Here is a 17,846-nt window from a genome sequence, read left to right on the forward strand (position 1 = left end):
TCTGGGAGCGGTGCCATGACCCTGGTGCCTACCATGTGGCTTTACTTTATAATTACACAATTGTGCACACCAGTATGTTAAGGTTTATATTTGATGATCTTCACAATGTCAAGAGTTTTGCACTTTTTTTTCAGAAATGAAGTAAAGAAAATACTTATAAAATATTATTTAGCATTATGATAGAATCTAAGTTGTAAGCGACCCTGATCTAATGTACTACCCAGGCAGGAATCCAGCCTGAGGATGGTCACTGGCGTGTCTTGATTAGCCCTGGTGATGGAAAGCTCAAGAGTCTCTGGGCGGCCCTCTCCCCCATTTGCTAGAAAGTACCTTTGCTCATTATCTGTCTCCATTCTGTAATTGTACATACTCTCTTCAACGATAAGAAACGGGTTTAGTCGTCTCCCAGATAAAAGCCCTTCCAATATTCTAAGGTATAAATGCAGCATGGTCCTTGGGATTGTCCTACCCGATTCCTGCAACCATTTCTCACTGGACATGAACTGCAGACCCTCGGCACCCGGTCTCCTTCCTCTAGACAGATTTTAGTTGTCAACGTTTCCCCTTCACACCAGGCAAGGGGAAGTAAAGCCAACGCAGAGGCCACAGGACTGTTAACATCCAGCACCAGCCCCTCCCTTCATCTGACTGGAGGTACGCAGGCCAGGGACTGTTATCTGTCTTGTTCTGTTATATGCCCAGCACTTAAAACAATTCCTGACACATAGTAGGCATTTTATGAGTATTCTGAATGAATGATGTGTGTTCAGGATTTAGTAGTAAGGAAGCCATGCTGCTCAGTTTCCTAATAAAGTAACATCCTGCTGCAGCTCCCTCTGGTGGGTCAGGAAATGGAGAACAAATGGGAACAACATCCGGGTTTCTTCTTGACGTTAAAAGAAAACTCTCATCTAAAATAAGACATGTGTCCCTAGCTCTGTCAGTTAACTAATATTCTTAATGAAGAAATTTTTTAAATAATAGGCTTTGATAAACTGAAACTAATCATGAGGAAACCTCATATCAAATGAAGGGACAGTCTGCAAAAACGATTTGTCTATATTCCTCAAAATGGCCTGAAAGACCAAGAACCTCTGCAGAACAATCCCAGATGAAAAAAAGCTTTTTGGTTTGCTATGACATGGAAAGCCAAATTCAACAGAGTCCATTGAGGGGGAAAAAGGGGTTTTTTTGTTTGGTTGGTTGGTTTTGTGGTTTGAGGGAGTTTTGGTTTTGGGGGGGTGTTTTTTGTTTTGGGGTTTTTGCTTTGTTTTGTTTGCTTACAAGGACAATGTTGAAACAATTAGCAAAATTAAAATATGGACTGTTTTTTAGATAACAGTATTGGGCAGCTAACTTTCTCAGGTTTGAAAATTGTACCGGGTTATGGGAGAGAACACCCCTGTTCTTGAGAGATTCATGCTGACATACTTAGGGGCCAAGGGCATGATGCCTGCAATTTACTCTCAAATGAGTCTTTAAAAATCATAACATGAGACTGTTTTTTGGAAAGTAATAAGACAAATGTGGGAAAATGTTAATAATTTGTGATTCTAAGTGAAGGGTGTACAGATGTGCATTATATGATTCTTTCAACTCTTCTGTAGGTTTGAAATTTTTCATAATAAAAAATTAAAAAGAAAAAATTAAAACTTCAGCACTACGCTGAATATTTCAGGTAACAAAGCCACAGTTACTCGTCTTGATCTCAATCAAACTCTTACCTGGTGCTTACAATCTGCCAAGCACCATCGCTATTTCCAAAGGTTCATCACAGCTCTCAAACTTAAATAGCAAAGAAATGAAACTTTCCTTTTCGATTTGGCAGAGTATTTTCTCGGTACAATTTTATATGTAGAAACCACTCAATGAAAACCTTAGACGATTCAAGGAAACAAAAGTACCCACAAGGAAGCACCTTGACGCTGATTTTTACCTTGTGACCCCCTACCATCACCCCTCACCCCCAGGCCCCCCAACCACCACCTGCCAGAGCTCCCTGTCTGTCCATTCATTTGATTCATAGATCGTGATTAATCGTGTACTTCTAGAGCGTCTAGATTCTGCGCAAGAACTGCATTTGGGGACTCGGTTCCATCTCCAAGGACAAGAGGGTGCAGCCTCCACCGAGGCAGCGCACTGTCCCCCGCCCCGCAGGGACCGCCCGCACCTTTGGACTGAGCGATGTAGATGAGGCGGCTGAAGATCTTGCGCATGCGCGGCTTCAGGGCGAAGTTCTTGGCACCGCCGGTCACAGAAATGACAAGGTTGGGCGTTTTCAGGTGCCAGTGCTGGGTCAGCAGCTCATAGAGGGTCTCCGCGTCCGTGTCACAGGACAAGCGGATATACTGCAGGGAAGAGGGAAAGTGTCAGGGTCGACACCTGTCCTCCCAACCACCTGTTCTTGTGGGAGGGGCGAGGCGCACGGGCCAGCAGCTAAGGGGGGTCCCCACGGGGAAGTGGAAGGAAAGCAGTAGGCTGGGGGGCGGGTGCCACCGACGAGTCATCGGGGCCAGCTGGAGAACCCGGGAATTTATCCCAAAGGCCGTGGGGTGCCTGTGAGGTGTCTGAAGCAGAGTAGAAACAGGACGGGATTTACATGTTAGGGAGCCCTCCAGCGCCAGCGTTGACTGGGGACCGAGGTAGGGGGGCTGAGGGCAGGCAAGAGATGGCCACTGGGGCCCTGGGAAGAGACAGCAGCGGGCCACCTTCCAGCGCGGCAAACACAGGGCTTGGGGGTGCAGGAGTGTAGGCCCAGGCTTTCCAGCTGCCTAGGGATGGTGCTGCCATGGAGACAGAAGACCCCCACGCATTTGAGGATACCACTTCCCAGTCATTAAACCTTGTCCTAAGGCCGGGTGGACAAGCCTCAAATGAGGGTGTGTAGAGGGAAATGTCACCTTATTCAGGGCCATATGTATTCTCAAGACTGCCATAAGCTAAACTAAATGGGACAAGGCATAGAAAGGTTCAGGGGCCTTTTGTAGCAGAGGGGGGCTCAACGCAGATGTAACACGCCTGCGGTGCGCTCAGGGGAAGGCCTCTGAGCCGCAGCCAGCCATGAGCTGAGTTTTCCAGTGGCACCTAACCTAATCACAGCTCTTCGACCTTTAACAAGGTTTATCTTTTCCTGCCACCGTTTTTGCATTGACTACCCATTTCTCCCGCCTCCACACTCTGAGCCAATTCAAGGTACCTCAAGGTAGTCCAGGTTGTGTGAATTAGCTAAAGTAGAAAACCTTTGCTTACCTTCCCTTTCTTCCCCAGGGTCTCAAACTGAATATCCCCAAAGGCATCGGTCGGAAATTCCTTGGTGTGTTTCTTGTAACTCCATTTCTCATTTGGGTTGATCTGCGTGCCTTCTATGTGCTGGCTCTGGGCATAGCCACACTTGCACACATTGTCCCTGAGCAGGGTGATGTTGACAGGAAGGAACAGATTTCATCATTCATCACATTTTTAGAATAAACTACACATTATTAGCTTAAATAAACACAGAAAGAGATCTGACCATCAAGTCTTATTTTCAGACTATATTCATCATCTCGGTGGATTGTTTAAGAGCCATCTATCTTGGTGTTTTTTTCCCTGTTGTCTGTTGTCCATGCCCCAAAAACTGGCTCTGTATTGAGAGCTGGGATACAGGAGTGCCTTCATGGAGTCTGCCCCTGCATACATAGCCATGAGGTTATTATGGGATTAAGCCTTCGAAATCTGGAGATCACTTATGTAGCTTCCCGCATGGGTCATAACACGCAGGAGCCCCGAGTGCCGGCCCTGCCAGTGTGCCCGGCCAGTAACGTTCTCCTGAGATGAAGTGAGCGAGCCCTCCTTCCTGGGGATGGTACTCACTGGAGACAGTGGGTCCCCTGGCAGGGACCCAAAGCGATCCAGAAATCAGAGAGACCATCCTGTCCATACCGGACATCAGCTGCTTGGGAGACTTTCAATCATTTGGGCTAGACGAGGACAAACTGCAATAAATGACCGCTATTTCTTCCCGTCAAAAGTGCCACAGAACTAAAATGTATGTGTTTGTTAAGGGACACGTGTGCATCTACGAAGTTGGAGGAGGATGAAAAGATAGGCAGTAAGAGGTAAAGGGTTGAAAATCTGCTGTGAGGAGGGCCTCGGCGAAGCTCGCCGCGCCCAGGGCTTAACTGGATGGGACGCCTGCTCTCCAGTTAGGGGGACCGCACAGTTTAGCGCAGAACAAGCCAAGCCCTCCTTTCCCCCAGCACAGCTCCACTCCTCTCAGGGTTGCTGAGAGGGTGGGAACAATGGCACACCCTCTATCGAGTGACTTTTAGGCTGGGCTGGTGCCATACATGCAAATCAAGGAATAGCAGAGGCAATGGCAACAGAAAAGAAGAAAAATGCAGTTTAAAAAAAATCTAAAAATGCATGCCATGGCTACCTGGCTGCTCTATCCAGAGCTGCGTTGCACCTTGACCATCATGTCTCCAAAGAAATGAACAAGAGCCACAACAAAAATGTGAATATGGCCAAAGCAATTCTCCGTTCTCCCAGTTTCTTTCTGCCTGCCCCACCCATTTGGCTCCCCCTATTCTCTCTCTCTCTCCCCCATCGGTTTTTGGACAAGAGTCAGAAGGTGCTAAGAATTCAAGGGAGCCATGGCCGGTGGAGAAGCAGAACAGCATCAGTGACCAAACATCCTGATCTGCCCAGAACAATCCCAGTTTATACCTGCTGCCCAAGCCCGAGTACGGTCGGAGCCTGCAACCTGCTTATCAGTGTTCCGAGTCTCAAAATAAAGTATGTAGTCACCCTAACCACCAACATGCTAGAAAAGATGCCCCCTCTGGCAGACATAGGCCTGTGACCCCTAGCACACTTGTGCAGTGCACAGCCTGGGCAACTGTATGTGGTGACTCTGGAGCAAGGATTCCCTGTGCAGACTGGGTCAAATAAAGGTATACAAGAGGCTGAGAAACTCTGTTAGGGTTTGCTTCTAACTAGACTCTGTTTATCTTCTATTCTCTGCTCTTGGCTTTCAACGAATATCCTCCAAATGATGAAGGCATAAATGAGTAAATACATTGATTTAGTCTTCTTGTAAATAACTTGAATCCTCATCATTCCTCAGTGATCTTTGTAAAGTAAGTTTTCTGTTTTGTTTTTGCCTTCCAGAAGGTGGGCTTAAGCGTACATAGCTGTTACATAGCTGTCACAGGAAGGACTGTATTCTCAAGGTCTTCTTCACTGATGAGCTTATTTGACAAAACGTAGAATTAGTTCTAAAAACACTCTATGGTAGTAGATCACATTTTCATTTTACAAAAGGATAATAGTGGCCTGCTTTTCTGTGGTAGCTTCTAAAAATACAATGGAGCAAAAACTAGTTTGGGGACGAGGTTTTATGATTGCTCCAGAAGCAGACAGATTCTAATTGTGACCGAGATTCTACTACCCGGAAGCAACTGGCCTCAACTGTGTTACATGAAATGAGTCACCCTGCTAACGGAGATCGTCTTGAAGTGCTGGAAGCCCAGGGTAACTACCAAAGCCACACAATGAAGACCTTAGATAGCCAGGAACAAATACATTGTGGCAGGAATCCTCACAAGAAGCTCACCCTACTAAGGGTGAGGCTGTGAATGATACACCAGTGTGAGTTCCTGCTGGAGAGTACACATGTGACAGGGACCCCAGTGAGGCTGTCCCTGCTCTACGATCCCACCTACACCACTGGACCGAGACAAGCCTTTTCTTGGGTTCTGTGTGGCATTACTGTTTCCTTAGAGTAAACCAACGCTTTTGGGCTAAGCTAGCTTGAGTTCCTTGTAACTCAAAGTCCTAATTACTATAGAGTATGGAAATTATCTGGGTTCAAAATATATGTCAGACTTTCAGTATTTTCCAGGGCTATAAGAATTGAGGTAACGCCTGGAACCAAAATCCCTCCTTCGGCAGTAATCTCGCCTCCTTTCTGGAAGAGTTTGCGGGGCGTCACGCAGTTCGGCCAAGAAAAGAAAGACAACCAGAGCTGATCTCAACTTCCTCAGTCCTTTCTCTTACTCAGGCCCTTACTCGGGGTCCTCAGCCCGCTCTCTCACCGAGCCAAGGCGGCTCCCCAGTGGTCTCAGAGTCCTCCCACTCGAGTCCAAGGTGGCTTCCTCCTCTCTCTGCGGTTACCATCTTGCGCCCTGCCGGGGTCTGTCCACACCCACCAAAGCTCCTTGCAGGATGGCAAAGAGAAGTCACTGCCCCACCTCTTCTTCCTATAACTGAAGACAGACTCTTAAGCCCTTTTTCCTTTTAAGGGTAGGGGTGTGCCTCAGGTGACCTCGGCTGAGAGAATTGTAGGCTCCATCCTGATGGTCTGCAGGCTGGTAGCCCTCTAAGCACCAATTTGCATGACTTGGTTTACAAATGGAGAGGAGGCCAGGAAGGCACTAGGAGTGCCGATACCTACAGGAGAGGTAGGGGTGACAGAAAGGAGAGATGGAGCAGACAGGAGGACATCAGGACCCTCTCAGCTCAGGTCTGAATCCTACAGAGCTACACTGTCAATAAGGTAGACTTTAGCCACATGTTGCAATTTTGAAATTAGTTAAAATTAAAATTACATACATTCAGTTCCTTGATTGTACTAGCCACATTTCAAATGCTCAAGAGCCACCTGTGGCTAGTGACTATCATATTGGACAGTGCAGATATGGGATATTTCAATCATGACAGAAAGTTCCATTGCAGAGAGTAGCTCTAGAGAAAGTAGGGTCCTCCCTATTTCTAGCTAGAATGCAGCATGGCCGAGGCGGTGAGAACAGAGGAGAGCAAACACAGATCAGGGGCTTGCAGCCTCAGGAGTGCCAGGACGCAGCCCCTAAGCTGGGCAGCAATGTTTCAGAAGGCCTTCACCAGTGGGGGCAATGGTTGGGCATCATTCTCCAGTGACTACTCAAGAAATAGACATCCACAAGGGGTAGAGCAGAGAAACCTGAGCAGTCTGGGCGTAGCACATGTGAGCAACCCCAGGGATTCTCTGGGGAGACTTGGACAGCCTCTGTCAGCTTGTGTGGCAAGCAAGCAAATTCAGGGTATCAATATTAACAGTCACTCCATTTGATTTCCTTGTCCAATGGGTAACTTGGATGACACAGAGTATTCCTACCACCTATGGAGAGATAATAGTAATAAATACAGGGAATTTCAAAGAGTAGAGAGTCTTGACCCTGGTCTACAACCTTGTGCCCTTCTGGAAGGGAACCAGAAGACCCTGAGGTCTTTGGGACACAAGGTCCTGCCCTCTGCTTGTGTTGTTGAAGATGGAGATCCCTTTGTTTTGGGCCAGACTCAAGCTGTAATCAAGCACTTTCAAGTGGACAGCTATAGGTTTCCCTACCTTGCATCCATTTCCTGTTCTGTTAGTAGGAGCACCCCGATTTTCCTTTGAGGAATCCTTCCTTTCCACACAGAGCCCGTGTGGACACGATGCCCAAGCCTGGCCAATCAACATGTCCTATTCCCCAGCCCCAGACACAGGTATAGAGGTGGGCACATGGCCCAACTAAGGCCAAGAAGAGCCATGAACAGCTGTCCAGAATTTTTGGAGGATTTGCTAAAAATGAGGCCCTCTTTCCCCCACTGGTAAAATGGTAAGCTGGTAACATGTCAGATATGGTGACCACTTTGCCACCACTTGTGAAGAGCCTGCCCACCCAGAGAACAACAGAGATGACAGGTGGGAAGAGACAGAGTCTCTGCACCGTTGAGCCCTGGCTCTGGTTGTGCTTTTCAGCCAGAAGTTCCCATTACTACCCTTCTCACTTAAACCAATTAGACTGGATTTCTGCACCTAAGAAATTGCTGATGAATACAGTCAGCCTGAGGCAGTGTTGTTCTTAGAAAGGGTGGGGGCAGGACATAAAAAGAACACACAAGCTAGGAATCGGAAAACCTGGGTCCAGTCCCCCCTCATCCTTCTCCCACTGGCAGGGTGACCTTGGGGAAAATACTGAACTCTTGGGGCTCACATGCCTTGTCTGTCGAGTGATAAGAACAGCTACCATGGGGCGCCTGGGTGGCTCAGTTCGTTAAGTGTCTGCCTTCAACCCAGATCGTGATCTCAGTGTCCTGGGATCAAGCCCCGCATCAGGCGCCCTGTTCAATGAGGACCCTGCTTCTCCCTCTCCTTCTGCCCCTCGCCCAACTTGTACGCTGTCTCTCACTCTCTCTCTCTCTCTCAAATAAATAAATAAAATCTTAAAAAAAAAAAAGCAGCTATCTTGAAAAGGGGTTGATTGTAGAACTAGCAATCAAATACGTAAGTCCCCATGACATAGTAGATGCTCAATAAACATTTGTTGAGTGAATGAATGAATCCAAACTGTATTTTCTACCGGTCAAACAATAGATTAACAGCAAAATCTTTCATTGAAACCATTCAGGGAAAAAATAGCTGACTCATGAAGTTTATACTCTGTCAAAATGACTCATGATGAGTAAGTTTCCACCAGCGACAAAATAGAGATTCTTAGTTGTTCTGAGGGTCATTTTCTAACTGACACAAATCAAGAAAATGCATTTATTAGGACCTTTTTATGCTCTGTGGCACTATAATAGGTATTTTGTGTGCTACTGCACTGAATCCTTGCCACAACCCATGAGGCATTCTTTGCTAGCGTTTTAGCATCAGAGAATTTGGTTCAGAAAGAAGAATAATTGGCTCAAGGTCATGCAGCGAGCAGACGGCTGAGCCAAGGTTGGATCCAGGGCTGGTTCTAATGTACCTCCTCTTGCTTGTTCTTACATCCTTCCTCTGTTGGCTGCCTCAGCTCAGCAGAAGGTCAGTGCTTTAATTATAAACTACAGCAGCAACTGTCCAACCAGTTAATAGCTAGATTCTTTCTCCTCTCAGCCCCAGGCAACCAAGGAAAGGCAGAGGGACAGGATGAGAGGGGGGTAGCACTAAAATTATCTCTTTGGGTCCAGGCGCATCTTCTATGGGAAAAATCAGCAGTCGGTCCATTCACTCACTCGCTCATTAGCTAACATTCATCGAGCACCTCCTGCATTTACAGCTGCCAAGGGCCGCTCTCCGTGGCTTTTGAAACCCAGCCTTGATGCTCCAAAACACTTGAGACTCAGAGTAGATGAACACCCGATTGGATGGGAAGGCCCAAAGTCAACAGCCTAACAGAAGAGCCAGATTGCCACACACGCTCATTCTTGGGGTCATCTGCCAACCACTACAGCACAACAACCTTCAGGTGGCCACTCAGGTGGGCTCCCAGGCACATGGGAACACCGAAGTGGGCGACAGCCTCTCTTGGAGCCTCTACCAACTATTGCCAAAGCTAAAAATATAAAACGAAATGATACCACTCTAGGCACTCACTCTAGGGACCAAGTCCAAGCGACTTGCCAAATTCTTCCTGCTCACCCACCATTTCTGAGAATTGCAAGATGAAAACAACTTTAATAATGAACTAGTGAACATTCGTTTGTTCATTGTAATGGTTGTTAATGATTTATTTTCCCAACATGGAAGCAAAAACGGAGGGAAAATCGTTGCTTACGTGGCCTTGGAATCTTTGGTAAAGAAGACACATTCCCGTTTCTTAAAATTTGCTTGAACAAAATTCACCAAGTCCTTTGGAGAAAGAACATTAGACAGCATATCACTAATTTATTCTCACACACTGCTGTCATTAACGAATACTTAATGTGATCTACACCTACTTCAAAGGTTTCAAGAATTTACCACATATTCATAGCACCCAGCATCCGTTCATGTTTTTAGAGTACTACAACAGTTTTTTAAAAGAGGCATGCATTTAAATTTTTATAACTAAATGCAAATTTTTCTACAAGTTAACTTGGCCTTATCTTGTAATAAATGTCATGATACACATACAAATTATGTTTTTCTGTCTCTAAGACTACCAAGGGAATGTAAGCATTTGTTGATAGTTTAGCATAAATAATGTATCAAAGCAGATTCTCTTCCCTCTTACACTTGCTTTTCAAAAGAAGATGTATTCCAAAGACTCCTTCAAGGGTTGTGTTTGCTCCCCCATGGACAAGGTGGTAAGGCATATCCGGGACCTCATTCTGATAAACAACCACAAGTTCCTATACACCAAAGGCTTACCTTCAGAGGCAAAAGCAAACTATTTGGAAAGAGCTGAAGAATACACTGGAAAAAACTACACTCCTCAAGTGGGAGAATATAATTGCAATACACATTGATAATCACAGGATTGGTAGATAAGACTATCTACCAAGGACTTGAAATCACTAACAAGAGGATGAAGGGGAAAATGACAAAAGGCATGAGCATGCATCGAATAAAAGAGGACACAAAAATAACCCACAAATGTGTAAAGAGGGCTCAGCCTCACCAGTAATGAAGCTACTGTGAAGGAAAACCACAGTGACTTCCCATTGCACACACACCAGGTTGGAAAAATCAAAAAGGCAGCTGATACCAAATGTGAGGCAGTGGGGCCTCACGCCCACTAGGGGTGGGTGAGTAAACTGGTACAACCACTCTGGAAAATTATCTACCATGGCCAGCAAAGTGATCCCCTTAGAAATCATGCCCTGGGGAGAGAGAGGTAGGGTTGTCCCGTGAACAGCCCACAAGCTCAGAATGCCTGGCAATGGGTTGTCAGCCTTACAGGGATGTCTTGCCCTGGGGAGGTGGGGCTGGCCGTCCAAACCCCCTTCCCTCAGGCCACTGAGTTCTCCAACAACTTCATGCAGGTTTGGCCTCCCAAATCAGCCCGCTAGCACCAAAGCCAGCCTTGACCCCTCATCCCCAACAGCGAAGCTGCCACCAGCTGTGCCCCACAAAAACAGAGGGTAGGAATGAAGTCCACAGTGCATTCAACAGTCTGCTGCCCCCTGCTCCCCGCCGCCCTGCATTCTGAAACATCAGAGAAACAGGGACCACACGCCTCCTCTTCCTGGCCCTTTGAACAAAAGTGATCCCATAAATCCTGTGTCTTAAACCCAGACCCCATGAGGGCAAGGTGTCTACCCTCACCCACCCGGCTTCACCCTAAGAACATTTCCCAGGGAACCCTAGCTCACACATCCAAAAGTATTCATGTGGCATCGCTCCTAAAAGCAAATCCCTAAAATCCAAATGTTCTCCTCAAGCTGGATAGACATGTACATGACGGAGCACTGAACAGCAGTGAAATGGATCAGCAGTTGCTACAACTATCAACACGGACGAATCTCAAAAACATAATGATGAACAACAATAACAAAACTCCCAAAAGAATACTTGTAGAATTCCATGTGTATCAAAACCAGATAAAAGTAAACAATACAGGGACTCCTGGGTGGCTCAGTCGGTTAGGTATCTGCCTTCGGCTCAGGGCATGATCCCGGGGTCCTGGGATCGAGCCCCACATCGGGCTCCCTGCTCAGCAGGGAGCCTGCTTCTCCCTCTCCCTCTGCTGCTCCCTCCTGCTCATGCTCTCTCTCTTTCAAATAAATAAAATCCTTTTAAAAATAAACAATATATTGTTTAGGGATATATATATATAGTCAAATAATAAAGTTATAAACAAAAGCGAGGAATGAGTGACACAAAATGCAGTCTTGCTGTCACCTCTGGCAGGAGGGAGGGGACGACATGGGGGGGTACGTGGGGCCTCCCGAAGTCCTGCTGATATCCTGTTCCTTAAGCTGGTGGTGGGTACAAAAGTGTTCGTTTTATTACTCTTCCTTAAGCTGGAAATTAACACTTGGACATTCTCTTCCATAGACAATAAAAATGTGGAAAGCAACCATAATTCCTACACTCATCTGAATGCAAAAATCTTGAAAGCCTATGATGCCCTTTCTCCCTGGTGATATTTTCTAACATCTTAACTAATCTTAACCAAACGAAGAGAACTCAACAGCGGAGCACCTGGGTGGCTCAGTCGGTTAAGCATCTGCCTTCAGCTCAGGTCATGATCCCAGGGTCCTGGGATCGAGCCCCGCATCAGGCTTCTTGCTCAGTAGGGAGTCTGCTTCTCCCTCTCCCTCTACCCGCTCCCCCTGCTTGTTCTCTCTCTCTCTCTCTCTGTCAAATAAATAAATAAAATTTAAAAAGAAAAAGAGAGAGAGAACTCAACAGATGTATACTCCTGTGAAGTCAGTGACCAGGGAGGAGTGGTGGCATAAACACTGCTTTGTGGCTAAAAATTCCCTCTGAAAATGCACTTTGCAGAGCTGTATGTTCACGGGGGGGGGGGGGGGGGGGGGCTGCCAACAGGACCCCCAAAACTGAAGTGTCCTTGGGTGGTCTCAGAAGTCCTACCCAGGGGGCAGCCAACACCTCTGAGAGCATGGGAGAAATCCTTTGGGAGCCATGGAGTGTGGCAAGAGAAAAAGTCAGCCTTTGTCCATCTCCCACGGGCATCACAGCCCGAGTCCAAGAGCGAGATGGGTTAAGTGCCTTTCCTGCCTTCCCAGAGGCCTCTCATTGCTTGAGGCTGGAGGAGAGGCCCCCACTGTCTCCGTCCATCATTCGTTTCCTGCAGGGCCAGGACTAAGGGAGACCAGGTGTAAAATCTAAGGAGGCGCTCCGTGTTGGGGATGGGCCCCTGCGAGAACCAGCGCTTCCTTACAGACGCAGTATGGGGGGCCGTTTTGCCCCTCGTTTGTTGTCTTAGAGCTCACTGACAGATCACAAAGCCAGCCCCATGTAACCATCAGCCAGACCTAAACACTGACATGCCCAGCACCCCTCCCAACCCCTCCTCCGCCCTCGTCCCCACAGCGAGCCACCATCCTGCCTTCCAACATCGCAGCCGAGGGGGGCCCTTGGTGTCAGACTGGACTCCTGTCTTCATTTCCTGACAAGCGAGCATGTTGGGTCTGCCCGCAGGGTGGGCACGAAGCCAGTGGGATGTGCCCAAGCAGCCACACGGTGGACAGGGACGGGAGGAAGAGGCCTCTGCTGGCCCCCAGGAAGCACGACTGGCCGGTCCCCACATCTGCAGGGCAGCACGGACGCTGGCTCCGAACCCGAGACACGGGTGCCCAGGAGAACAGTTAGAAGCTGTTGCAAGAACAAAGAAGGACCCAAACTGAGACCCGGCCGTAGAGCTGAAGAGAAGGACTTAGATTCAAGAATCATTTTCGCAGCCCTGTGGGACTGGAGGCAAGAACACCAAGCACGAAGCAGGAAAACGAGTGTTAACAGCTCAGTATTGCAAACCGCACGAGCCGCCCATTAACAAACGCATCAGGTAACAACGTATTAAGGTTACAACTCTTAAAATAAGGATGCTGGGAAAACAACACAGAAGAGAAAATATTTCCACGTGTGACTAAAACAGCCCACAGAACAGAACACTATATGGTACGATCTTTTTAAAGAGGCAGTGGGTCCCCTAAATAACACAACGGCCAGAGTGCTGCCTTCTGACGTGACCACGCCGCTGGGGACTCACGCTTTCGCTGTAGGACACGTCTGTGCTCCGAGACATGCTGGAGTACAGGGTCCGGGTGCTGTCCATCGTGCCGTTCCTTCTGTTTCTCATGCTGAGCCTGGCCCCCTCGAAGGACATCTTGTCTGTGGAGAATGCGGCAGGGCAGGGGGGTTAGTTTGAGCTGCAGACAGTTAAAGGGCTTCGCAAAAAGCCCCGTCTCAGGGCCCTCTGGCTCCACCATCTCCTGCTCCAGCCCAGGACCCCCACAGGTAACTGTACCCCTGCCCTGCTCTTCTGGCCTCATCCCCCCGCATCCTCCAGGACCTGCTTGAGTTCCCGTCCTCACGGCACCGGCCCTGCCCCACCCCTCGATGTCCCTCTCCGAGGTGGGGTCCCGCAACACAGACCACCACACTTGGGAGGTTCGCAATAGGTACTTCCAGCTTAAGGGATATGGAGTAAAAGGAATGGAAAGAACAAGCCCTAACGATGGCTTATGTCAGCTAGAGGAAGGGGCCGGACTCGGAGCAGGATCCAGGCCCCGATCCACCCCGTGGTGGCAGGGGCCAAGGGCCTGGGTGTCCAGGTCGCCCTGAGACTCAGAGCCGGCACTTGGGCCCCAGGGACACCCGGCCATCCCCTCTCAGCTCTGGCAGCTGGTCTTTAGTCCCGGAGACGCAGAAGCCTCAGCCACCACAGGGAGGCTTCCCCGGCTGCCCCAGTTCTCCTCACACCCGGACCCTCCCATCCCAACCGGCAGGGGCCTCCGACCCTCAGCCCGGGCTGCAGACAAAAACCACCAATGGCTACTCCACCCACATCCCTGTGTTGTCCGGCAGACACAGTAGACACAACATTTCCTAGAACGAAAGCCTCATCCTTCCTGGTCTCCGAGTCTCCTCCTCTGACACCAAGCTCCCCCAGCTACCCATGCCAGCTGTCCAGTCACCAAGAGCCAGTCCCACCTCCTTCCCCCTCACCAGCCTCTCTAATGGCCCCCGGGGTCCCACCCTCTGTCTGGAACCCTCTTCCCCAGATCCCCTGTCTGCTCGTCGTCTGCGCATCTTCCGGGCCTCACGTGTGCACCACTTTTCTGGGGAGGGGCTCTGTTACCCCCCCGGGCGGGGGCATGTCCTGCTGACTGGTCCTGCAGCATCTCTACCCTCCACACAGCCGTGGGAGCCCTGATTTGTTTAATGATCTGTTTGGTCTCCGGACCGGATCTCTCTGGTTCCGTACTATAGTCCCAGGACCCGGCAAGGTGTGCAGAGTAGATCTGTACAAATATTTAGTGAGTGAACAATTTAAATGAATAAATAACAGCCCCTCCCAAACCCTAAATCCTCCTGCCGCTTTCAAACTGCTTCCACATAGCCTTCTAGAACCCCTGGATGTGGAGAGGCCTAGACCTGCCGCTCAGCCACATGTTCCTGACCCTCAGCCCGGTGGGCCTGACATCTCCGTCCCAACTGCCCCTCCCAGGCAGCCTCAGAACTCTCCCACCCCACAGAGTCTGGAAGCTTCTTTGAAACCCATTCAGAGCAGCTAGTACAGGTTGTTTAAAATGACCAGCGCTTTTACTTCTCTCCCCAGACATTTCAAAGAGAGGCCCCGAGTATTAATTGGTACTTTACATACATTACTGTAAAACCACAGATCAATCCTGCAAGGTACTTACTGTGATCCCCATACAGAAAATTGCTTCTAAGTAGGGCACCAACGGTCAGGAAATGATTTCATTGGCCTCACAATGAAAAACTGCTTTTTTCGTTGCAACGGGAAAAGGTGTATATTTGCTTTTTTAGTCACACCTCAAACAAGAAATGGGCAAGTTGCGTGAGACGTGCAGTGGGCTGCCCCTTTCTGACATGTCAAATGTCTACATTAGGTATTCATTTCCAACTGCTTTCCTGAGCCCAGCTGATGTTCAGGTTGACTGATTATGAGTTTGGGCTTTCTTTAGGACGTCTTACATCCCAGGGGCTCCCCGGGGAACCTTGGGAAAGGGCAGGTAAATTGGATAAGACCATAGCCAGGAGGGGAGGAAGGAGTGAAAGTCACACCAGGTAGGGGCGTCTGGGGGGCTCAGTCGTTTAGGAGTCCTACTCAGTTTCGGCTCAGGTCATGATCTCGGGGTCCTGGGATTGAGCCACGCATTGTGCTCCACACTCATTGGGAACTCTGCTTGAGGATTCTCTCTCTCCTCACGTGCGCTCGCTCTCTCTCTCTCTCTCTCTCTCTCAAATGAATGAATAAATCTTTAAAAAAAAAAAAAAGAAAGTCACACTAGGGAGAAACCAGTCGATGCATCATCATGTGCTAAGGAAAAGTAACAAAGTCGTACCACCAGGCAGAACAATACAAAACCCGGTAGAAAAATAGTCTAAGGGCTAAAATCCAAATCCACTTTAGAGAGAACACAGATCGCTAGTAAATTCGAAAACAGACTAAGCCTCCCTTTACGTAAAAGCCCAACGACAATGAAACGCCGAGAGGAGGTATTTTCAGATGATAGTATTTGATGTTGGGAAGAGGGTGATGAGACAGATTCTTCCAGATGACTGGGGTGGGGTGGAAACCATTTTACTGCGTGCAAAACAACTGGGCAATGTATAGCAAGGCACTTAAATATTGTTGACCGAATGAACTGGCTTCGGGGGCCCTAGATAAAAGAAATAGAAACACAAAAAAAGGTGAACTGAAAAACTTTTCATTGCTGAGTTATTTCTAATAGGGACCATTGGAAGCAACCTAAATTTCCATTAATATAACATTCCACCCAAAAGAAATAAAAGGGTGGAGCCATTAAGGGGGCATAATTCAAGGGCATGGAGAAATTATGATGATCTGTTGCAAGTAGAAAAAGAAACAGCAGAAGGCAGGAATTCCTGGCAGTTAAGAGTTCCCGCCTCACAGACAGGGGCTTGGGTGCGGCGCTAAGCTGTGAACCTTGAGTGGATCCGTCCCCCTCCCAGCTCCTTATAAAGGTGGCTCAGCGTCCACAGGAAAGGCAGCTCCAGCTGTAGGGAAGGTAAGTGCCTCAGGGCTAATGTGTAGAAGGCACCCAAGAGTAAATACACCCAAATGCTAGCCATTATATGCTAACGTAAGGGGTGGAATGGTGAGTAATTCTTTTTTTTTTTTTTTTTACTTTTTATATTTACCAAAGTTAAACACATTGCTCATGTAATCTGGAAAATATACTTAACAAACAGGATAAGCATCTAGAGGCTGGGCAAGGGGAAGATAACCAGTGACCAGGGGTTTCAGCAATAGGGGGCGTTGAGAGAGTGTGTAGACAACCAGTGTAGACCTCCCCTCCACAGGAGCAAATGGGAGGAGGGGCCGGCAGCTGATTCGTTGAGTCCTGTTTCAATCTTGCAAGAAGAAAACTAGCAAACAGGGAGACATGAAAGCACATGGCAGATGTGACATGTGTAAGAATAACAGAGCATGGAGCAGAAGGGCTTTGTCGGGCAGGCAAATCCCCCCCCTAATGTCATCGATCAAAGATAGATAACCAATTGAAGGTCAAAGGAAAAAAGAGCCAACAGTAACATAATAAATACTGATGAAAAATTTTGATTGCTTTTCCCTCTCGCATCATATTGTCTGAAATCCTTCCTGGACAAGGAACTGATTGATTGACGTTCCAACCCCAACACCCGGGGCCTACCTGGCCTGCCTAAATCTGACTCCAGAGAAGAAATGGGGACAACACACAGGTGTTCAGGGCTTCACTCAACAGCCAAGTCTAGAGAGTGGTTTTAAAAGGGGTCCTTGGGATGTCTGGGTGGCTCAGTCAGTTGAGCACCCGACTCTTGATTTCGGCTCAGGTCATGATCTCAGGATCATAAGATCAAGCCCTATGTCGGGCTCCACACTCAGTGGGGAGTCTGCTCAAGTTTCTCTCTCCCTCTTGCTCTGCTCCCCCCCCCCCCCCACCATGGGCTCTCTCTCTCTCTCTCTCAAAAATAAAAAAAAAATCCTAAAAAAATAATTAAAAATTAAAAAAATAAAAGGGGGTCCTCAGGGCCTTCTTGTTAAGAGGGGCTCAGGGACCCCCCCCCACCCACATTAGTGGGAGCAGTCCTGCCTTCATCACATTCTGGTATCCAAGGTCCTAGAAGGTCCCCTCTGAGGAAAGGTTTCTGCTGCCAAATAGCAGCCTGGAACATCCGCTCTAGAGCTTTGGTCTGCTCTGTACACCTGCTCCCATCACCCACCTGCACAGGCAGATGGGGGACACCTGGAACCTCAGTCTCTTGGAATGGATAAGAGAGCCACCACTGTCATTGAGGAAGAATAAGTTTATAGATGGTTTACCAAGCTCCAAAGGTGATGGATTTATTCATGACAACCACGACAATCAGGAGTTGGAGTTTCACACGCAACTTGGGAAATATGATGGCATAACTCCAAAACTATAACACGACGTAACAG

At 48.2% G+C, this 17,846-nt stretch overlaps 1 protein-coding gene across 1 annotated transcript in view; it reads right to left on the reverse strand.

Moving 5' to 3' along the window:
- Positions 1-13,541, reverse strand: part of TRPM8 (transient receptor potential cation channel subfamily M member 8) — a 79,598-nt gene extending 66,057 nt beyond the window's left edge. The window contains exons 1-4 of the mRNA XM_025886642.2: positions 13,425-13,541; positions 9,543-9,616; positions 3,250-3,406; positions 2,171-2,348 (exon numbers count right to left, since the gene is read on the reverse strand). Coding sequence (XP_025742427.1) covers positions 2,171-2,348; positions 3,250-3,406; positions 9,543-9,616; positions 13,425-13,541 — 526 coding nt within the window. The remainder of the gene's footprint in view (positions 1-2,170; positions 2,349-3,249; positions 3,407-9,542; positions 9,617-13,424) is intronic.
- Between the last annotated feature and the right edge of the window lie 4,305 nt (positions 13,542-17,846).

This window comes from Callorhinus ursinus, unplaced genomic scaffold (genome assembly GCF_003265705.2).
Source record: "Callorhinus ursinus isolate GAN/ISIS: 27379988/994484 unplaced genomic scaffold, GSC_fseal_2.0 scaffold2, whole genome shotgun sequence".
Taxonomy (NCBI): Eukaryota; Metazoa; Chordata; class Mammalia; order Carnivora; family Otariidae; genus Callorhinus; species Callorhinus ursinus.